The 24,142-nt window shown below is 39.8% G+C and overlaps 1 protein-coding gene and 1 long non-coding RNA gene across 7 annotated transcripts in view; one reads left to right on the top strand and one right to left on the bottom strand.

Moving 5' to 3' along the window:
* The window catches only part of SPATS2L (spermatogenesis associated serine rich 2 like), a 166,406-nt gene that overhangs the window by 60,298 nt on the left and 81,966 nt on the right, over positions 1–24,142 (top strand). For all 6 annotated transcript variants that reach the window (XM_049615912.1, XM_049615913.1, XM_049615918.1 and 3 more), the window contains one exon: positions 22,632–22,692. In XM_049615912.1, coding sequence (XP_049471869.1) covers positions 22,654–22,692 — 39 coding nt within the window. In that variant the 5' untranslated portion in view covers positions 22,632–22,653. The remainder of the gene's footprint in view (positions 1–22,631; positions 22,693–24,142) is intronic.
* LOC125911789 (uncharacterized) lies at positions 3,294–8,199 on the bottom strand. Its single transcript, XR_007454451.1, has 3 exons — positions 8,048–8,199; positions 6,744–6,858; positions 3,294–3,496 (listed from the first exon to the last, which is right to left on the bottom strand). It is a non-coding gene; the product is annotated as an uncharacterized LOC125911789 (long non-coding RNA).

The following is a 24,142-nucleotide window of genomic DNA, read 5'->3' as shown; positions in this document are numbered from 1 at the left end:
ATCTAAAGTAGTCATTTACTAAGAATTTCTATTGGTATAATTACTTTTTCCTAAAATTTCCTCTATATTTCCTGTAATTGTGAATAACTCAAACTTCAAAACAGACTTAAAATTTTTCAAAGTTAGTTCCTCAGCCTATTGCAAAGTCTTGATCAATATTGAAATGATACACCTACTGCGATAAAACATCAGTACTCTAAGTAAACTCACTACAAATGATTTTTATTTTCTGCTTTTAATTGAAAGTTTTCTGGCCCGATGCCGAATTCCTTTTATCTTTGGATAAAACTGTATTTGGCCTAGCTTATGGGCTAATTAGCATTAGGGTCTTTTCCCCTCTGTCTCCATTATTTTTATGCATTATTGCTTACTTAGCAATCCATGATGATCTCTGACCTCCTGACTCAGCAGAGCCCATTTCCAGGTCAGGTGGCCATGACCTCATGTAGACAGAGCAGTTTATTAGCAACACACCAAGAAAACACCAAAGACAAATGGATTTGTTGTTCCTTTACTGACAAGTTACTCTGAGCTCAATTCACAGCCAGTGAAAATGACCTGATTCAAATATTTGGTATAGAAACCTTGATGAAAAAATGTATACTTTTCAGGAAGATAAGAATATATCTTTATTTCATATGGAAAATAAATTGGCATTTATTGGGAACACAGTTTTTGCATTTTGATTACAAATTGCTTAAATTACTTTGTAAAAAGTAGATCAAAGAAATTAAGAAAATAATGTTCATATTTACATGCCTGAGTGTTGAAAGTGAATTCTAATTTTTAGGCTGCATGTGGGGTATACGGATATATAAATTAAAGTTCAAACCCTAAAAGTTACTGGTCATGTTAATGACCAACTAAATTATACTAGAGATTTGACTATATTCTGTTAGCATGTTAGTTATTCCCATCATTAAGATCAATGATTCTTAATGGCAGGTGGTTATAGATGCAGTTCATAAACAATGGAGTGCTTTCTCTCGTAGCTCTGATTTTTAAAAATTACTTAATTTGATATTTCAATAGCATCACAAGAAAATAATAATGTTTTCCTCATCAAAAGATTGAGAAACCTGCTTTAATTAATCTGCACTTAAGAAAAAGTTGGTAAACGGCAGTTCTTGACAGAGACGAAACAAGGAAAATGAGTTGTTCCTATGGAGCAGGAATCCAGATGTTTTAGGATAGACAGAAAGGTGGGTATCTAAAAATCCAAGAGAGGACACACTTGGCGAAGTTAAAAGGAGGAAGGAAAAAATAGTGTCCACAACAGTTTCTTGCATGTAGTATGCACTCAATAAATCGTTTTCACTGAATGAATGAACTGAAACCACTCAGCCCTATAAGCATGGGTGTAATTTACTTCTGATACAGCATACAAAAGTAGCACAAAAATAGTAAATAGGAGTGACAAAAAACTTAAACTATTTGGGTATCTGCTAGAAGTCTTAGTCATGTTTAGGGGCACCTGGGTGGCTCAGTCAGTTAAACGTCTGACTCTTGGTTTCAGCTCAGGTCATGATCTCACGGTTCGTGAGTTTGAGCCCCACATTGGACTCCATGCTGACAGTGTGGAACCTGCTTGGGATTCTCTGTCTCTCTTTCTCTCTCTCTCTCTGTCTCTCTGTCTCTCTGTCTCTCTCTCTCTTTTGCCCCTCCCCTGCTTGTGCTTTTCCTCTCTCTCTCTGTCCCCCCACCCCTCTCTCAAAATAAATAAACTTAAAAAAATAGAAGTCTTATTTGTGGTTAAAGGAAAACAGGGTTTCAGATACCAATTTACCTCATTTTCTTCTCTAAGAGGGTAAAGGAAATGAAAAGAACTGCTATTTTGGATCTGATTTTCACCAAGAGATTGGTTGGTAAAATAGAAGTAGAAGGAAACTTTATTCATTTATTCAATAATATTTGAGTGTCTACTGTGTGCTCAACATTTGGAAAATTGTGACCATGTCATTTTAGCTTTTGTGATAACCAAGGACCAGGTGATGGATATAGCCAGATGTGTACCACAGATTTTAGGAGGGAAATTTCACATTTCAGCAAAGAAATGGCCTGAAACTCTAGACTAAAGGGATGAGAAACTCAATTCTTCAAATGAAATTGGGGCTCTTGCTATGTGCTCTCAGTGTCATGCTAGATCAGGATTGCCTTTTCAGTCACTTCTTTTTTTTTTGTTTGTTTTTCTTTGTTTTGTTTTGAGACAGAGAGGGACAGAGCATGAACGTGGGAGGGTCAGAGAGAGAGGGAGACACAGAATCTGAAACAGGCTCCAGGCTCTGAGCTGTCCGCACAGGGCCCGATGCGGGGCTCGAACTCACAGACTGTGAGATCATGACCCGAACTGAAGTCGGCCGCTTAACCGACTGAGCCGCCCAGGCTCCCCCAGTCACTTCTATTTGTTGCAAAACTTCAGGCTTCAAGAGGGCAGGAGTGTATCTATCATGTTTATCTTTATATCCTAGTAAATAGGACAGAACATGGTACATAGTTGATACCCAATAGATCTCTCTCTCTCTCTCTCTCTCTCTCTCTCTCTCTCTGACACACACACACACACACACACACACACACACACACACACATTTTATTGTATATATAATGAGTTAAGCAATAAACAGTAATGAAATTCTTATAATCATGAGTATTTTCCCAAATTATGAAAGCTAATGCACGAGCGCACACACACACACACACACACACACACACACACACATTTGTCAAGTCTAATAGTCTACAATGTTTTGAACAATTGCAACTAGAGGTTTGAATGTTCAAAAACAATGAGGAAGAGAGATGGCTATGGCTGCAAAGGGCATGCTCAGATTAACTCAAAATATAAGAGATTATTTAAAGAAGAATGCAAGGACAGGCAAATAACCAAGAACAAATACCAAAGAGAGAGATAATCCCATTAGATTGGTGTCAAGAAGCCTAAAGTCCAGAGTGAGCTGAATTATGTTAAAAAAAAAAAAAAAAACTAAAACAACAAAAGAGACTTAAAAAAGCTCACAAGGAACAATCCTACAAAAAATTAAAGTCATAAAGTAAAGTAGACATAGAACACTGGAATGCTCATGATGTCAAGTGTGTTACTCTCGTTTTTGATAATGACATGGTTACAATTTCTGTCAAGAGTGGAATATTATTTTTAGTTGTACTTTTTACCATAGAATTTTGTTTTACTTTTGGAGAAAAAATAACAAGAAAAGTACAGGACCTCTGATGGGCAAAACAAAGGACTGTACATCTCTTCTTATTCTTGGCTTTTAATCAAGGATCATGATTTCCCACCTGATAAGGGTAGAACAAAATGTGGATGAGGGAATTGAGGCCCACCGTAGCATTATACCAGATCCTAAGCCCTTCCTCACGGATTGGGGTCTCCTGGCCCAGATTGCAGCTATGGGACTGAGAACATCACATCTGTGACTCTCCCACTCCAGCCAGCCATCTTCAGGGAATGTCAGCAAACAGATAAAGCCCCAAATGCCTAGAGATTAGCAAAAAGAGAAAACGTAACATCTCAGCAAAATTTTAGAATTTATTCTGAAATTTTTTAGAATATTCAGAAAAGAAAGTGATAATTATTAGTCACCAGCAAGAAGTCCAGGGGGACTAAATGATACTCCTGGTCAATAAAGTAATCGGAATGCAAGATGAAGAAAATGTGGTAGTTATGGTAATATAGAAATATGATCCAGCCAGTTTTCACAATATCTCAAGATTTCATTGTGGATTTAATAGAGAAATATAAATGGAATAACGGTACTTAAATGAATTCACAAGTAGGCTTGCATAACCAAATCCAAAGAGTGCTAAAGAATAGGTCCATGTTATCACAGAGAGGGATCTATAGACCTTTACGTCTGTTTTATTCTAGATTTTTCTTTAGCAATGACTTCAATGATGATGAATTTGATAAAAATAATAGAAATAAAAGACACCTCTTAAAAACAGAAAACAAACTGAGGGTTGATGGGGGGGGGGGGGAGGGGGAAAGTGGATGATGGGCATTGAGGAGGGCACTTGTTGGGATGAGCACTGGGTGTTGTATGGAAGCCAATTTAACAATAAATTATATTAAAAAATAAAAAATAAAGTATTTAAAAAAATAACAGACACCTATGAGATTCTTAGGTGTGAAATACTGTTCAGTTACTCTGCATGCATCAGTTTATTTAATCCTTACAATAATCCAATGCAGTCAATACTTTTATCACCACTTTATATATTTTTTAAAGTTTATTTATTTATTTTGAGAGAGAGGGAGCCCAGGTGGGGGAGGAGCAGAGAGAGAGGGAGAGAGAATCCCAAGCAGGCTCTGCACTGTTAGCACAGAGCCCAATGTGGGGCTTGAACTCAATGAACCACGAGATCATGACCTGAGCTGAAATGAAGAGTCAGATGCTTAACTGACTGAGCCACCCAGGTTCCCCCTTATCTCCACTTTATAAATGAGTAATCTGCAGCACAGAGAGTTTAAGTAACTTCCTCAAGGTCACACATTTCTTAGGTGTCAGCACTGAGATTTAATCCCAGACTGTTTACTTAATGGCATAGTTTTATCAATGATATCCTTCAAGCTTGTTAATGACCAAAGTGAAATGTATAGCTGAAGTGGCAAGGTGTAGATTTGGTGTCCAAAAAAATTCTAGTAGACTGTAAAATTGGCTGAATTGATAAGATAAAATTAATTTGAAGTAAATATAACCTCATGCACTTAAGTTCCAAAAAAATCATCTGTAAAAGTAAGGACTGAGGAAATGAGACTTACTAATTGATTGAATGAGCATGTCTTAGGGGTTTCATTAATATAGGCTCATTATGACCAATGTACAGTGTGATGTGATTTCAATAAAATGCAATCTTAGGTTGCATTAAAAAAATAATAGGGGCACCTGGGTGACTCAGTCGGTTGAGGATCCGACTTCAGCTCAGGTCATGATCTTGCAGTTGATGAGTTCGAGCCCCACATCAGGCTCTGTACTGATGGCTCAGAGCCTGGAGCCTGCCTCGGATTCTGTGCCTCCCTCTCTCTCTCTCCCCCTCCCCTGCTCATGCTCTGTCTCTCTCTGTCTCAAAAATAAATAAACATTAAAAAAATTAAAAATTAATAATAAAACCATAGAATCAATATATATACATACTGGTATATAATATTTTGGTACCTGATAGATATAACATAACAATATATATGGTATAGATATCATATATATCAGAGTGAGAATACTCAACGCTATGTCACATGAAGAATGAGTGTGCTCTCAAAGTTCTAAAGGTCTGACAATACAAAATGTTTTGTCCATAAAATAGTTTAGAGATTTATGAAGTCCTTTCCAAGTCTAACATCCTGTGATTCTGTGAATGATTGTGTACTAGTATAGAGAAAGCATACTTAGGACAAATGTGACACTTGGGGAAGAGTAGTTAGATTTATGGGTTAACTGAAAGCATGACTAGGAAAGCATTGCATGGGAAGTTATAGGAAGGTGATTGACTCAGTTTTACCTAAGAATTTACTCACAACTAGCCTCATGCAGAAGAAGCTATGTTAAGAGGCATTGAATCTCCATCAGGGAATTTGTTTGAGAAGATGTTGGATGGCCACTTATTGAGGATATTGGAAAGGAGGTTCATTTACAGGTTAGGAAGACAGGAGAACTCTGAATCCCTTATAACTGCAGATTCTGGAAACATGGACAATTACTAGACCTTTCTTTGTGAAATAAGTAGTGAGGGATGGATGGTGAGTGTTGAAGCTGTTCCAGCTTGCGGGACTGTGAGTAAGTTGAGACCTGGAGATGCATTCCATGGGAGTCAGGTTGAGTTATGAACCAAATCAAACAAAAAAACTAAGTTACGCAGAAGGTATTCATGCCTTTCTGGTGACAATTTTCTTTAGATTTTGCCTTAATGGTAAGTCATATATTATTTTCCAACAGAGCCATATATTTGGAAGCATTTCCAGTCTTGTCTGCAAGCAGGCCTTTTCCGTGACCATTTTAGACTCCTGGGCACAAAGAGCCCAAAGGGAAGCTATCACTTCTGGGAGCATGCCTAGCAAGTGTCAGCTAGACCTAACTTGGTTTCAGTGTTCATTTCAAGCTTTCAGACAATACGTGACTAAGACAGAATGAAACCATTCTAGATGCTTCATGGGAAACTTAGAGGAAAGACTGAGGAAAGATTACAAAACTAGTTTGTCTCCCCTTTTGGAATCCTGGAGAGATTCTCCAGGGGGAGAATCAAGGGACTCAGAGGTCCCCTATTTTCCTGAATTATAAGTGAATCCCCTCTCCGGCATCCCACTAAGTAGTCAACCAGCCTCTGCTTGAACAAATTCTGTGACAGGAGACACACTACTCTTAAGATTTGTCCTCCCTGAGAAGGGGAGAACAAAAGTTAAAACACAGACAAAACATTGTTCTTCCCATTGATAACTTTTTTGTCCCATTTGACTTTTTTTGCCAAGCCAGCTTTACATTTCTGATTCTAATTCTTGTGAATACAAAGATTTCCCAAGTGGAGTGAACCCATTAAATATAGTTTTTAAATTGTTTTCCTTTATTTGCATTGAACCAAAATAATGACAGTAGTCTAATAGAATAAGCACAAACTTGGGAATCAGTTTCAGAGGTTTTGAGTTCCTGCCTTGCTATTGACTGGTTCTGGGACCTAGGCCTTAACTTCTGTATGCCTACTTCCCCCATCTATGAAATGAAGATAATGATACTTACTTTGCAGGAGCATTGTGAGGACTTGGTGAAATAGACATAAAGAGATAAAATCCAGCCTGGTGCTTGAGGAGTCTATTTTGTTTGCTGTTGTATTCCTCAGCACCTAGGACAGTGCCTGGCAAAAGAAGGTGCTCACTAAGCATTTGTTGAATGAATGAATGAGCTCCCCATATGATAGCTCTTGCTAAAGGCATGGCAGCGCTATCAGATATGGGAAGCCTTTGTAAAGCAAGAAGCTGATTGATTATTCAAAGGTTTGAAGAAGGAGAATGCTTTGTCACAGCTAAATTTATTTTCTTCCCATAATGCAGCGTAGCTTCAGGATTTTTAAAAACTTAAACTAAAACTCTAAGCATTATTTAGTCTTTGTAGTCTTTCCTCAGTCCTTACCCTATGTTTTCCATGAGATATCTAGAGTGGTCTCTTCTGTCTAGTCATATATTGTTAGAAAGCTTGAAATGAAAAATGAAACCAACTGAAGTCTGGCTGGCAGCCATTCAGAAATAGATTTTTTTTTAAGTAGATTAATTTCCAAAGACATTTTCTCTCTTTAATACTTATTCATATTTTTAAAAGAACCACTTAGTAAAACAAACAAGAGTGTCTTTTCAGCATCTGGTTATCTCTTTCTCAAGACTGAGTTTGGTTAAGTTGGTTATCTCCCAGGATGCAAAACCAGGTAAAAATAAAACCAAATGAAATATTCAATGTAATTTATGAGTTGCTTTCCTGGAGCGAAATGAAACTCAGCTACATAGCTTTTATTTGTTTTGGAGTGTATATTTAATATTAGTCAGATTAAAGAGTATATTTTTGCAAAACTAAAAGGACAAAGAATTAATTTGCTTCAAGTTGAAATAATTTTTTTTTAAAGTCAAGTTTCAATTCAGCATTTCAAAAATAATAGAGAAAATTGGGTCTAGTTTCAGAACCCATAACCAAAATGACAGAGGAATGGGTCAGAGAATTGGGGTGGGATGGGGATGAGAAGGAACTCTCCCATTTGCTAAAAGGAAAACAAAACAAAGACATTATCTCTTTGCAGCATTATGAACACAACAAGCATACAGCTGAAACCACACCATATAACACCTTTCACGTATTGCTTTCTGTTGTCATCTAATCGCTTACTGCCTGCTAGTCTTATCTCTCTTCAGAGCCAATCTTAAAATTATACTGCATTACAATAAGCTGAACACATTGCATCTAGCCAAGATACATAGTGGGCCCCCAATAAATATTTATCAATTGACTTCTCTGCACTATGGAGGTAGGCTTTCTTTCTGGCCTCACATGTGACTTACTTGTTTCTGCCGGAGAGGTTTCAGTTTTGCTTTTCTTCTTACCTAAAAGGCTATTCCCATTAATTGCCACTACTTCCTTAAAGTAGTACCAAAGAGCACCTCGCCTCAGGAGCTCTAATATACCCACCTAAATTAAAGCTGTCTTCCCCTCTAGAAGCCCCTTTAATAAACATGATTAGTCATTTCAGAATGATTTAAGATTCCATTACTGGCATTCTTAGTTCTCTTGGTTCTGACCAAGAGAACCGACGCCCCATAACATGCACTCCTCAAGAATAGGCATCGAGTACCATTTCCCATATTACACACACGTGTGGATGCCCCTCTACATGCAGTGTCCAGCCCATGGGGAACTCACTCAAAGGGTATGTTCTGAGGCTGGATGATGAAATTTTTAGCATTAGTAAAAAATCAAACAACTCTAATTGCTTGTCTCTATCAGTCTGCCAAGAATGGGTATAAGTGGAATCAAGGCTGTGAGAGATGGATCTTTTTCATCAAACAAGTGATCAAAACCTAATACATTTATACCTGAAAATTGCTTTAAGGTAAATTGGATGACTAACAGAAAGTCTTCCAAAGGGAAATAATGTATTATATTTATTTGAGAGGCCTGTACAATATTTGAACTACTGTACAAAAAACCAGTTTTGATTCAATCTTTATGAAAATGATTTGGAAGAGATTAAGCTACATATTGCTGAGGCCTGTAGACCATTGTAAGCATTTGGTGCTTTCCCAACTTCCCCCAGTGTGAGTTGAGCTGCAGGGCAGGCTAGAGCTCAGTGCAGGGAGAGATGGTGCAGTGTCTGTCTGCTCCCCTCTTACAGCTTCATGCTGTAAATTAAAGGAGTAAGCAGGCAGGCCATGGGAAAGGGTTACAAAGAGCCCTTACTGTCCACAGCCAAAAAAAAAAAAAATCTGTATCTATGGGTAGAGTTAACAGGGATATATAAATGGTAAGGGTAGTGGTTCAGTGTATTTAGCATTGGGTTGAAAAGCAACTATTTTTTGTTTTCTCATATTCCATAGAAAGGGTACAATTTCAGTCTTCTCTTTTGGACAGAGTGTATATAGGTTTTGATAGAGGGGAACTAGCGGGCCAGTCTGGTGCCCTGGTTACCCCAAATACAAGACTCTGCATGAAGAAGTGGTAAAATAAGTAACAGACATTGGGGAAGTCACCTGGTTAAAGAGTTGGGATATATGGGGTTCGATATGGGAAGATGTGGAGGGCTTCAGTGCTCATGATGGGACCTTGGCTCTGAGAATGACCAACACATTGCAGGTTTGGTAATACGAGGAGAGGAGGATTAGGAGTGAATTGGAGTGTGTGTAAAGTGACATGACTAGAACAACATTTGACAAAGCTGGGTTTAATGGTGGCATTTAAAGTGATAACCCAGTCCTAGGTGTTGAAAACTAGGGAATGAATTAGTAAAGATTCACTGCAACCAAGAAGGGAAAAACAGAATGAGAGGACATTTATTCCTCTTTTTTCCACGTCTTTCCTGAACATTTACTTATCAAAGGCATTCTCCTAAGTATTTTGGAAAAGAGAAAGAAGTGTAATTTATCAGAGATAGGCTTGTTAGAGGGAAGGGATTCTTTTTGTAATTCATTAAATCTATTAATCTTGTACATTTGAAATGCTTTAAAGGACTTTACTAATTTTCCCATTACAGCATATTTCAGGTGACAGATTTCTATTTTTCATTACAGTTAGAAATTGAAAGAAAATTTACTAAGATAGTAAATATGACCTGTAGAATTTTTAGCATATCATAAAATGGTCAAAATGAGTTTTTATTATGTGTGATTGCATTAGAATAAACCCAAGGGCATTAAAATCATATTAATTCTCTCTTTTTTATCCATCTTAATACAATTAACCTGAAATCAGAATGTATAAAAGGAGATTTAGTAATTTTTAAGTTGTTCTCTAATTAGCTCTAAGGCTTTATTTGAACTTTGCTCTTTCTATATTGTAATTGTTTATTGTCCTCTGAAGACAAGTACCTTAGCTATGAATTTGGTCACCAGAGCACTGATCACATCTGGCTATCCCCACGGCCAGAAACTGTGACCTGGCATGAGTTTCCAATCCATCCTAGGGGAACAGGTATTCGTGAAAAACAACACGAAAAACAAATGACCCTGTGGACATAGCCCTGAGAGTTTGCGTCCTTCGTAGTAATGCTGCATTTGGGCCTTAGCCTGCCACCCACTCCCCTCCAGAGCTGCCCCCATCCTGTAAGGTGGCAGTGTCCGAGATGGAGGTTAGGGAAAGTGGACATATAAGGGCAATTTGTCTTTGGAAGGTTGTGTTTCAAGGGCCAGCTCCCTCGCTGGCTTGATGCATGACCGTGACCTCTTAAGGCTTAGTTTCTCATCTGTAGAATGAGGATTATAGGAAAGCAACCACACAGGCTATGGAGGAATCTAGTGAGATTATTTCTCTATTTCTATTTATTTTGTGTGTGCCAAGCACTGTTTTAATCACTTTTACAAATATGAACTCGTTTCATCCTCATTGCCACCCAGTGAGGTACTTATTATTATTATCCTCATTTTACCGATGAGGAAACAGAGGCATAGAGACGTGGAGTAATCTGCCCAAATCCCAAAACTAGTAAGAGGCAGAATTGAGTTTCAAACTTGGTAAATTGTAATTATTTGTTTTCTAGCATAAGAAGATAAGGAAGAAGCTGAATAGCAGAAAATAGGCAGTTTCCTCTCTGCAATCAGTTAAGGGCCCAAGATGCTATGCACGTTGTAAAAAGCACCATAATTCATGCACATGCCTCTGCCACTCTGCCACAGGGCCAGCTGCGGGTGGGGGTGGGGCTCCCTGGTGACTTTGCCTGTGGGTGGTTACTGACATGGTGGGGACCAAGACAGGCCTGACCCTAAAGAGAAACAGCACCTTTCTGACAACATGTTGAACTTACAGGCTGGGTTTTTAAAAATCAAACCAGCAAACATAGGTATCATATATAGGATTAACTTGCCTGCAGGCAAAACAGATGTAACAGTTAAGAAAGCCTTGCCCATTCTGCCCTCCAGCCCCCCACCCATGGTTATCCCCACCCTCATATGCCTCACATTAGCTTTTCACTGGTAAAGACTGAATGTTCACCATGAGAACTTCATTCCTCTGAGCAAGAGCATGACCCCTCGTAAAATGTATATACATGTGGACATGGTAGTACATTATTCATTTAGTGCAGAATTAGCCAACAGATGCTTCCAGTTAGGTCTGGAACCAAGAACAGGTTTTATTTATTTATTTTTTTAAGTTTGTTTATTTATTTTGACACACAGAGAGAGAATCCCAAGCAGGCTCCATGCCATCAGCCCAGAGCCAGACGTGGGACTCGATCTCAGAAACTGGGAGATCATGACCTGAGCCGAAATCAAGAGTCTGGCATTTAACTGACTGAGCCACCCAGGCACCCCTAAAACCAGGAACAGGTTTTAGAAGGGGGAGGGGAGAGAGCAAGCCTCAGGGTATAGTGCCAGGAATGTTTGCTAATTGATTCATATGCTGCACGAGTGTCACAGGAAGATTAGAAGCCTTTAGCAGATGACCATACCCAGAAACTGACCTTTGGAATGATGACTGGAGTCCCAGCCTGTACTGTCTCTTAGCCTCTGGGGCAGTCAGTGTAAAGGTTGCAAATTCAGTCTTACAGTTACGCCTTCCCTAAGATAAGAAGAATGAAGAACTGGGCATTCACTAACAGGGACCCAAAGGCAAAAGCACTGGCCAGTTTTACAGAAAGGGAACAAGCCGTTTCTCAGAGGGTGAGTCCTTCTGAGCCTCAGGTGGCTGAGGCCACCAGCCTACTGCTGGTTACTCAGCCACACCCGGGATCCGGCTACCTACCCTGTTTCTGACTCCACCTGCGTCACTACTGCGATGACGTACTGGTCATGGTAAAAACGTGTTGATAAAGGTGGGCCAGTTGGGGAACAGGGCTTATCTGCGTGTTGACAAAGCCAGAAACTTGGGCTTTGCGCTGGGAGCTGATTTAGAACACACCAGGAAGCCTTAAAAAGTGAGTTGAGGTTGATTTTGTCGGAAAGTCCCAGGAGTAATTATGTCCAGGAGTTTGGGGGTGGGGTGGGGTTGGTGTCATTGTGTTAGAGGGGCTGGCTGCTGGTGGGTTCTCTCCTGCTGGATAGTGAGGCACTGCCTCAGTTTCCTAGTATTCCTTTCCCACCAAATGCCAGTACATGTAAGGTAGACATCTTCTACTGTCTTTACTCAGTCAGTGCCAGTGCCATTTCAAGACAGTAGGAAAAACCTTTCTCTGCCCCTCTGAGAAAATCATTAAATGTTTCCTAAAAGAGTTCTGACTTAATGAATTAGGAATATTGTGAGCTCCTTGGAACAGAGGTTTCTGAAACCAGACTCTGCACTGAAAAGATGATGGTTTCTCTACCGGTGTTTATTCCGTGACAAATAAGCCAGCTTCCCGAGTTGGCTTTGAACGTGTAGCCTTTCTTTGCCAAGTTTAGTTAGGACTTCTCTTTGCCATTCTGGAGTTATATTGCAGAACCATAATGCATGTTTTCTTGGGAGATGAATATCTATGTTTTCCTTATAAAGTTGCTATAAAAAGTTTTAAGAAAGTATACAGCCCCTGCTGACTGCACACATGCCTCCAGCCCTCCGCTATGCCTGGTCTCTGCCAGGAGACTTGCAGGCTGGGCAGACCACAGTCCTGATTCTGAGCCCTGCCCAGAACCTTAAGCCAGCTCAATTCCAACTCTGATTTCCTGAGTCCACACTCTGATTTCCTTCACCACCTCCTCATCTGGCTCTTGTCTGTGTTTTTGTGTATACATCTGTCTCCATCCAGTAATAGAAGGAATCAGGAGGTCCAAGCTGAGAGCTCAGCTCAGGCACTTATTAGCAGTGTGACTTGAGTAAGTAGCTTACTCTCTGTCACTCCATTTCTTTTTTTTAATAAAATGAGGATAGTGTACTCCATAGAGTTATTATGAGAATTAAATGGGTTAATATATGAAAAGTGCTTAGTGCTGTATCGGGTACACAGTAAGAATTCAGTAAGTGTTACTTTGTAACCACTGACAGCATTCCCCATAGAGCCAGGTACATCCAAGGTGTTTAGTGAATGTTTGTCAGATAATAAGAAAAAGCATTGCCCTCTCTGTAGGGATTGCCCATGGCTAGTTGAAGAACTGGGAGCAAGGGAAGAGAGGGAAAGCGTGTTCTTTTTCAGCATTTGGGGAGTCTGTGTAAGGCAGTTGGTGCTCAGGTGTGCGAAGAACTTGCTTGGTTTTTTGTCCATACCCCTCTGGGATTAGAGATTCGTTCAATGGGCAGTAGGGGTATGGGGGGCAAACTAGCGTAATCTGCAGAAAGAGAAACTATTATGGCGTGCTTGGAGAGGATAGAATTTCTTCTTCTGAACCTCATAATGCCAGTCACTTCACCTTTCCTGAGGCTTCTCTGAGGACGGGCATGTTTTAAAGACTTGAGCTGACATCACTGCATCTTGAAACATAATTGAACTGCTGGTACAAGTAGGTACTCGCACCAGGCCCGGGTCACCCATATCTCTATGGAAACACGTGTTTGCTTGAAAGCCCCTCGATCAGAAGCAGAGCCTTCCAGGAGCCAGCGTTGGGTCACTTTTAGAAAAAGGCATTTATTTATATTCTCAAGCTGTCAAAGACCTATGAAATGAAATCATTTCAAATAGGAAAATCTTGCCACAGCTGAATGCTAATAAAGCCTGCCACACACCCACCCCGTGTGCTTGCAGTGCCTGAGATCTGCCGCATTCAGTTTAGCTGGCCTTTGCTCTTTTGCTTCCATTTACACTCTGCTGGCGTGGAGAGGTGGTTTGGCACTTTATGCAAAAATGGTTAATCTTCATTCATACGTCTTTGCCAGTACTAAAATGGAAAAATTCAAAGCTGGGCCGGCCATAAAGTGTGCTTTGTGCTCTTCTCTGCTGGCTCTGGGTGTGCAGCATATACAAGGGCGCACAATTGGGATGACTCTGCCCTCCTACCCCCGCTGTGGGGCTGTTGAGTGAAGACGTTCTCCCATAGAGGTCTGAAACTTGCATCAGCACATCTTGCCCTAGATGCGCTCAAGTGATATTCTAAGTGATTGGAAGCTTTTATCTGCCTCTGGAAGCAGGCCTTTTCAAATAAGTATTGACTGTTAATGACCTGTTTAAATAAAACATTCAATTTTCTTTCTTCCCCCCACAAAGAACTTCGTAGGCAGCGACATTTCTAAACCAAAGGCTAACCCTGCCTTTCAAAAGAGGCAGAGCCTGGGCTTTTAAATGTGAAATTTTTTCTGACATTTGCCCTTAAAATGCTTTTCAGCAAAGTTGTTCTAACAGTGAGTTTAGTACATTGAAGTGTCTTTGAATAAAAATGCAATCTTGAGGGTTTTTTTTTCCCCCTCCGAATTAGCAAAATTAAACAAAAAAAGTCTAGGTAAGTATCTTTATATGAAATTCATATTTTAATCACCATTCTCTGTTTCATTGTTTATGTGTCCTCATTCCTAATAATTAAAGCAGCTTTCCTCTAAGGAACAAGGCACTGCACAAGAACTTTTATTAAACTGTGGGAATTAAACCACAGAAGAAAGAGCTAAAGCACTTGGAATATAAGAGACCTCAGTAATTACAGCACCAGATAAGGGGCAGCAAAGGACTGAGGGAAAGGGAAGAGGGCACAAAACAGAAGAGAGGGCTCAGGCAACAGGAAAGTCAAGCAACAGAGAACCTATGTAACGTTAAATTTAAGCGAAGCCCCAGTTTCATAGAAGGAACACTATTTCCCTCTTCAGCTGGCATGCAAGTACCCCTGGTCATGCTTGGGGGACTGGACAGTTAGTCTGTGACCAGTTTAAAGGTGATCTTTACAGGAAGACAGCCTAGTACATTGGAGACAGCCCCCATGCTTTTTTTTTTTTTTTTTCAGGTGGATTTTTAGCTTTCTGCTGCCTTGGCTGCTAAGTGCTCCCTTCATTCCCAGGACCCTTACACACTTGCAAGGTCTGAGAGCTGAAAAGGGCCACAGAGGTCCTACTCGGAAGGGTAGAGAATATGCCACCCCAAAATGTGATTGTAGGAGTTCAGGACGTACTACCAAAATATGCCACCTTGACCTATTGATTATTGTGAGCTCTTGGCATTTGAAAAACAGCAAAGGCAGGGAGAGGCTATCTCTGAACTTCCCTCTGGCAGTTTTGTCAACCAACTTAGACTGTTGACTCCTGTCATGCCTAAACACGTTGGTTACAAACTATCAGATCTCTCGTCTTTCCTCAAAATCACGTGCTGTCCTCTGAGAGGCCTATCCCCCCCCCCCTTCCCTGTTAACATGGTATTTAATTCTGAATTCTAAGCCACAGTGAGAGCGCCTCACTTTCCCCTGCGTACCTCCCTTCTATACGTGAGTGCACATGTTAATAAACTTCTGTTTGTTTTTCCCTTGTGAATCTGTCTTTTATTATAGAGGGGTCTCAGGTAAGAACTCAGAAGGGCATAGGTAAAATTATTTCACTTCCCTTATAACTCCAGCCTCTTGTTCTACAGCTGGAGACCTGAGCCCCTCATGCTATATACTGTGATGATCTAGAACCTTTCTTCAGATGTCCATAAGGATGTGGTGCCCCATATAGACAGACCTGTTGAAAACTTACCTGACCTGTTTCTCATTCTCTCAGAGCACTGCTCTCTGCTGAGGGCCAGTTGACGGCAGTGCAGTAAAATAAATTAATCTGTTACAGTGCACCTTCTTCCAGAGGTAATAGCGTGCTGTAATAAACCGAGTAAAAATGCAGATGTCTGTTAAGTTTATACAGGTTAGGAACTGGCACTCTGGGAGACCGTTGGACACTCTGTTTTGACTGAGAAGCTTTTTGCTGCTTCCACCAATCACATCAAGGGATTGACTTCCAACTCACAAGATCTGTCCTGATTCTTCTCTCTGAGGCAGCCATGAGAAAATGTCTCAGGAGCTACCCACATGATCACAACACTGTCTAGGCTGTACCGAAGTCACATACATAGACACTGTAACTACTTTAATTTAGAAAGAAGAAGCAGTTAAAACATTAGGCCCTGGAATGTCATGGAGCCCCTGGGCAGCATTGGAGAGCCAAGGAAACACTTTGTTGGCTCAGGGCCCGCTAAATGCAGCTTTTTACACTCTCGTCTGAGGTAGGAAGCCGCAGGAAAACAGCCATCTCTTTATAACAAGTATATTCCTGTCCATTCCTGTGTGAGTTTAGCAGTTTTGCTCTGCAGTTTGTATGCCCTGCATAGATAACAAGGCATATATCACATGCCTGCCTGGCCTGAGAAGCCAAAGCCTGGGATGGGTTCCATTCTCCTTGCAGAATTCTTGCTGCAATTCATATACACTGAGCCCCATAACTTCTTTATGATGATTTTGAGGTGCTCTAAGTGGACTCCAGAGTCAGTGCCTGGGTTTGAATCCTGGTCCTGCCACTCTGGCTTAATTACTGAATTCCTAGGCCTCAGCTTTCACATGTGTGAAATGGGGGGATAATCATCATTTTTACTTTATAGGGGGAGCATTAACTGAAAAAAATGTGTTGAGTACTTAGCGTGCCCTGCATTATAACTACCCCATAAGTGTGTTAATTATTAATAGTATGTTGGTGGAAAGATCATTCTTTAATGTAATTTGTGGGAAACTGGGCCTGCATTTATCTCTCTAGGCTTCTATAAGAATCTGTTTGTTGTGTGTAGTGATTGAGATTAAGGAAGAGGCCCTTTCTTAATATTCCCAGGATGGAGGGGCGCCTGGGTGGCGCAGTCGGTTGGGCGTCCGACTTCAGCCAGGTCACGATCTCGCACTCTGTGAGTTCGAGCCCCGCGTCAGGCTCTGGGCTGATGGCTCAGAGCCTGGAGCCTGTTTCCCATTCTGTGTCTCCCTCTCTCTCTGCCCCTCCCCCGTCCATGCTCTGTCTCTCTCTGTCCCAAAAATAAATAAATGTTGAAAAAAAAAAATTAAAAAAAAAAATATTCCCAGGATGGAGACTCTGGAGTAGTGGCTCTCAGAGCTTAGTTTGTGTGCATCTGAATGCCCTGCTGTGGGGATGGGGGGGGGGGGGGGGGGGGGGGGGTAGGGGCGGGGGTGGGGAGAGCTAAATGTTGATTGCTGTGCGCCTGCCCCAGAGCTGCTGATTCATTCTGTCTATAGCGAGAGACAGAGAATTTGCATTTCTACCAAGTTCCTAGGTGCCGCTGATACTGCTCTTCTGGGAATCAAACTTTCAGCACAGCTGCTCCAGGACTGCACTTTCCAGTAGGGATATAATGTAAGCCGCATAGGCCATTTACAATTCTCCAGTAGTCACCTTTAAAAAGGTATAAAGAGGGGCATCTGGGTGGCTCAGTCGGTTAAGAATCCAACTCTTAGTTTCGGCTCAGGTCATGATCTCACAGTGTGTGAGTTTGAGCCCTACATCGGGCTCGGTGCTGACAGCTCAGAGCCTGCTTGGGATTCTCTCTCTCTCCCCCTCTCTGTCTGCCCCTCCCCCACTCACTCTCTCGCAAAAATAAATAAATAAAACTTTAAAAATATTGTAAAAAAATTTTTTAAAATGGTAAAAAGAAATGGGTAAAATTAATTTTTATGTTGCATTTGATGTAACCCAGTATGTCCAATATTATTGTTTCAACACGTAATAGGTATAAAAAGTATTGAGACAGTTTACATTACTTTTTTGTAGTAAGTCTTTGAAATCTGCGATATATTTTATAGCCCCAGCACATTCCAGTGCAGTCTAGCCACAGTCAAATCTGGCTTTGCATGAAAATGACCTGGGGGGGGTTGCTTTTTTCAGGCCTCAAACCCCCCATACCACTTGGCATTGGGGCCCAGGAATCTCTGTTTCTAAAAGCTCTCCAGGTGATTCTCATGATCAGCCAGAAAGCCAGTCGATCCCCATCTTCTATCAACTTGCTCATTTACCTACCCTGCACCTTATTGTCAGTATGTCTGACACTTAACCTATCCCCTTCAGCTATATTATGATGATTTATGAAATACTCTGTGAACAGCTCTAATTATGCATTGTGACCTTTATACTTTTATAGATCATGGGAGAACTTTGCATAAATGGTCTTGAAAAAAATTGTTAAAATCGTTATTTAAAAATTTTTCTTACATATCACCTCTGGTTCCCTGAATCCAATTCAAGAAAAGTGATGTAATACCTGGGAAAAAGAAAGTGACTCTAAGAGCAGTAATAGGTTTTAGAGAAACAAAAGTGAAACTTTATTACTGTCTACCCAGTAAAACATGAGGGAAACGGAGTCAGAAAGCAATTTGGCATTTCAATAACTTGTTTTCACTTTTTATGTTGAATATGATTGTGTGAGCATTATAGATACATACATTTTTTAAACTCAGAGTTTGGTAGTTGATTAGATTGTCACATATATTAAATTTCACTGAATTGTATTAATTAGAAATGCTGAAACATATTTGCTATTCAGGTTTATTTTTCATAAAGAATATTTATCTTTGTTATAAACTAATAGATTTTTCTGTCATTAATGTATATTAAGTAAGATCTTGCATAATGAATAGTACAGTTTGATATAACTTTGCACATGAAGTGATTGGTAACCATATTTGTGGGTTATTAATTTTACACTGGAGAAGTATATAGATGATATATTGGTGGTAAATTGTGAAATTCTTTTCTTTGGGGTTGATATCTTTTCCTAATAAGTTTTGACTTTGGAACATATATATATATATATATATATATATATATGGTACTATTTGTATATGTAATATATAACTAATATAATGTATAATATATAACTATTTGTTACATATTTCTCTGGGATGTATATAAAACTTAGATGGTATCTATGTATGTTTGTAATGTTATTACTAAAAGCTAAAGTACAACTTTAAGGAAAAAAATTTCAAGCAACATCTAAGCTATTGAAATGTTACATCAATATCAAGAATTTCTGGTTATTTTAATTTTATATTGATTGATATGTGTGGAACATGTATTTACGGATTTGAATGATTAGGCTTTAGTAACTAGTCAGTTCTGAGAACACTCTTAAGTGATAGTAGGAATTAGAAACCAGGATTTAAAAGCTCTTTTGATCAAAGTAAGTTAGGATATGGTCATCAGTTGTGTCCAGTAGTGATAAGCTACCAAGTGTGTCACCACGTGTGATGTGAGGTGTGTTGCTCCCAAACACCTATCACTCACAGCATTAAACGATTCTCAGATTAACTCAGGGGTCTGCAACTATAAGGGCTGGGATTTCAAGTTGTCAGTCTCTGGGCTTGTTTTGTTACTTTGGAGGAGATGACAATATGTGTAGTGGAGGAAAAGATCTTAACTATCTAAGTGAAACAATTAAGATTCGGATCAAATTGATCTGACTGTCCAGAAAGAGTTCGTAGCAAAACACAGAATCCCAACAGAATAGAGGCACAGCATAGTATCATTTTCAGAGCGGGGAGGGAGTCGGCTCTGGAAGGGTAGTGGGCATATGATGCCATGCCAGTGTGAGGTGTGCTTCACAATAATCCAGAGGTAGTGCCAAACCGAGGGTGTGGACATTTAACAAGGACCTTCAGCACACTGATAATCAACCTTGCCCTAATGTTTGTCCTTATCAATAGAACTGTTTGACCGTCTAGCCATTTAAACTCTTAATTCTTTAAGTTTTATTTAGATTAAAATCCTCCATCTAGTTTCCATAACCGGAATTGTAGCTGATTCCCCAATCTCTCTGTTATACACCAGCCAGCAGAAAGCCTTGATGTAGAGAGAGCATTGCAATCCACCTGGAAGGGAGAGCCTAGAGCCAGTGCTCCACACAGGTGAAAAATATTAAGGGAGTAAAATGAGCAAAGAACGGTCCCTGTAATTGTCTTCTCTTTCTGTCTGAGAAACCTGTAATAGCCCCATTCCACCCTCGGAGCCAGCTTTTCCTTCCACACACACACAGCTTTTCCTTCCCTTTTGTGTGTGTGTTACACACACAAAAATGTTGTAATTAATCTTACTGGCACCACTACCAAAGAAGAGTCTTCTTGAGTTAGACTTTGAGGTCAAAGAGAAAGGGAATTGCCAAAGAAATATATGTGTGTGTGTGTGTGTGTGTGTGTGTGTGTGTATTTCATCTACAAATACAGATCACCATTCAGTTTTGCCACTTCCTCAGATCTCAGAAATTTTCTGTCCTCAATGAAATTCTTCCCTGATTCTCTGTGGATTATAACACTCCAGCTTTAGAAAATGCTTCACACCCAAATCCTAGACATCAAAGCAAAACAAAAACACAACACTTTTTTCTATCAGATTTCACACATCTATAATGGCAAGATTAGATGTGTCCAGAAGATTTAGCTAGTCTAGTCTAATGAAAGGAATTGTGGCTCACAGATCTATCCTAACAAATAGTACCAAATCCAGCTGTCACCTTTGATCCTTCATAGTTCCATAGGTATAATATATATATTCCCCTCCCTCCCCCATCCTTGTTCCCTCTTACAATGTCTCTCTCTTACATACACATACAGGCAGGCATACAATGTCCCATGCAGAAAAATCCATATATGTACTGTTCATGTTTACATGCCTAAACTCCCATTTGAATAAGAAAATCAACCATCCAGATGTTTTCAAATATGATTGTAGACCATTTTGCAGGTGTTGTGATGACTGATCAAAGGTTCCACTTTCATCTATGGCTTATCAACAAAAACTCCTGATTATTTGTCCTTGTACCTCACATGCCATCTGTCTTCACTGTTATAGATCATCAGAAAATAATCCCGTTCTCTTTTCCTAGCAACTCTTAGGAGCAGGAATAAATGAGAATGAAATTCAGGTATTGTTTGCCAGCTATTCGCTTTCCCCCATATGCCAAGTCAGAGAATACAGAATTTACCATTTGCAGGGTGGGGGGTGGGGGCAGGACACCTGGGTGTCTCAGTCGGTTGAGCATCCAACTCATGATTTCGGCTCAGTTCATGTATGATCTCATGGTTTCTGAGTTTGAGCCCTGCATTGGACTCTGTGCTGACAGCACAGAGCCTGCTTAGGGTTCTCTCTCTCTCTTTCTCTCTGCCTCTCTCTCTCTCAAAATAAATAAATAAATATTAAAAAAAGAATTTACCATTTGGGACAGTTATTTAACTGGGAGTATTCAATGGGACAGACACTCTTTGCAGAGCATTTGGGAAGGAGCTGTCTTACTGGGAATTGAGTACGCAGGGTCTAGCCTGTTAGTGTGCCCAAATGCATGTGTTAGTGGCATTAGCATTTGGAAACTTACAAGAATGAAATCCTATTGTTTATAATGTCTGATAATGCATAATAATATATGTGGATTCCTATTTGAAGGGTAATAAAGTTTACATATTGCTAAGCTTTCATCCTGAATCAACAAAATGTAATAGATCTGAATTTATGTTTTATTTAAGACCTAGGTTTAAAAGAAAATGATGAGGAGAAATCAGAGAATTTTTGGAAGTTATCCCTGAAATGTATCAACTCTAGATGCACTCATTGTAGCATAAGTCAAAAAGAATATAAGAAAGAGTTTCAGGGGTTTTTGATTGACAAAAAGTGTAAAACATGTAAAGAGGAAGTATATCGATACCTTGGCCTGCCCTGCTGCTAATTTTTGAACCAATCTGTTTGGCCATTTAAGTCATTCATGTTCTATTTCAAAAAGAGATTGAAACTATTAAAGACTTAAGATCTGTCTTCCATAATAATCATGAAAGGTTTAGACCAGATGAGAAGAAAGAAAACACCACTGCTTCTTATTAAGAATACAGATCTTCTCTGAGTGGGTCACTTCACAAAAAAGATTAGACACCAGCAGTAGAAAGCCTAAAGAATTTAGGGAAACAGAAAGATTATGGGCAATTTTAAGACTCCATTTGATAGAGATCATGAATTTATGGTCATTAAAATTATGGTGAAGGGTTATATATGCATTGATCTGGAAGGCTGTTCATATATTGATAAGTGAAAAAGCCAGTTTAAAAACTGTTATGTACAGTGTTTATGTTTAAATCTGGAATCATTTCTCCTGTTTCTTCCTCGAGTGCTTTGGTATAGTTATGTATATGCAGGAAAGACTCAATAAATGTTTGTTAAATTAACTAGCGGCTAATAAAAGCTTTGGGACAGCAAGGATTGGGATGACAATGCTTAGTTAAAATAGGTATGCTTTTCCTCCTCTCACTATTTTTGACTGCCTTTCTTTTACTTAATAAAAAAACACAGTTTGGGTACACACCCATCTATCTTTGTCATTTTTCGTGTCCATATAGTATGAATAAAAGATTTTACATTGTCTTCTAGAGTTATAATATGCTTTTAGAACATATCTAAGACAAATGCTTAGCTTGAAAGCATTTTTACATTCTAAAATGGTATTTATGATTATGGCTGAACGAGAGCATTTCAGCATGGGAGAGAGCATTAAAATAACACATTGAGAAACCAATTTTAAAACTTTAGACTTAATCTTTTCTTCCTTCTTTACAGGGCTTATTCCACTAGAAGCAAGATGGCTGAACTCAATACTCATGTGAATGTCAAGGAAAAGGTACGATATATTTCTGTATTGGCTTATAGAAACTTCACAAACTGGATAATGTGGTCTCCAGCTAGTAAAAATTCAATTGCAGTGGAAGAAGAGAAAAGTGGTTTTGGGGGATACATAGTAAGTTTGACATGCTAGCAAACCATTCAACAGGGCACCTGGATGGCTCAGTCGGTTGAGCATCTGACTTCGGCTCAGGTCATGATCTCACAGTTCGTGAGTTCGAGGCCCACATTGGGCTACGTGCTGACAGCTCAGAGCCTGGAACCTGCTTCAGATTCTGTGTCTCCATCTCCCTGCCCCTCCCCCATTCGCTCTCTGTCTCTCAAAAATAAATTTAAAAAATATTTTGAAAAAAACATTCAACAGAAAGAATCATAAGGAACATTTACTAAATGTGTGTTAACGCATATTACATTCATTTTCTCATTTAATTTTGACCATAACCCCGTGAAGTTAATACTGTTGTTATTAACAGAGGGGAGAACAGAGACACAGAAAAGTTAAGCATTAGCCTCAATTTACATAGCTAGTAAGCTACAAAGCTGGGATTTGAACCCGGGTAGTGCCATTCTACAGCTCATACTCTTAGCCACATTCTGGGTTACATCTGAGGGCTGGGGTATTATGTTACATCTCCAGAAATGGCCTCATACAGAGATGTCCATAGCATTACCTAGTGGTCCTGCTGGATAACCTATAAAGTTTCTTTCAGCTGGAAGTTCATGACTCTGAAAATCCCCCTTCTCGTTATTTGTTGGAGGCTGATTACACTTCAAAACCCTTCCAAGTCTTGTCCACCTCTGTGAAGTTTCCTCCCCTTAGGGTCAAAACCCCTCACTTCCTATATATGCTACCTTGCACTGTTAGCTCCTCATGATCATGAACCATATGAGACCATGGTATGAGACCACGGAGATAAATTTGTCCAAGCCATTTATCTGGCACTGTAGAGACTGAGGCCCTAGAAGAGATATGTCCATGGTTGTACAGCAGAGTGAGAAGTCCTTTCCACCTTCCACAGGGCTACCTCCCACCTCCACTAGACCATAAACTACTTGAAGGCCAGAGTTTGTCTTTTATCTCCTTGTATCCTCACAGTACCTAAAACATAGTGTGAAGGATGAGAGAAGTGGCACTAATGGAGTCTCCACGTTTTTTTCTTTCATTTGGCAAAGACGTGTTGGACTGCTACTTTGTGCCACTGATCTGGATGCTGGGATGATGGCGCTGAACATGTAGAGGAGGTTCCTGCTCCCATGGAGCTTGCTCTTTAGGACAGAGAAACAGAGAGTCAATAGAGAACATATAATTTCAGATAGTGTAACGATGAGGGTGGCTGTGGGAGGGGGTACTTTAGATGGGGTTGGTCAGGGCAGCCCTCTCAGAGGAGGTGATTCTTGAGCTGAGATGAAGACAAGAAAGAAGCACCATGCAGAGACCTGAGGGCAGA

The sequence above is a fragment of the Panthera uncia genome, assembly GCF_023721935.1.
Source record: "Panthera uncia isolate 11264 chromosome C1 unlocalized genomic scaffold, Puncia_PCG_1.0 HiC_scaffold_3, whole genome shotgun sequence".
NCBI classification, from domain to species: Eukaryota; Metazoa; Chordata; class Mammalia; order Carnivora; family Felidae; genus Panthera; species Panthera uncia.
The sequence above is the reverse complement of the archived record's forward strand: the minus strand, read 5'-3'. Positions and strand labels throughout refer to the sequence as shown.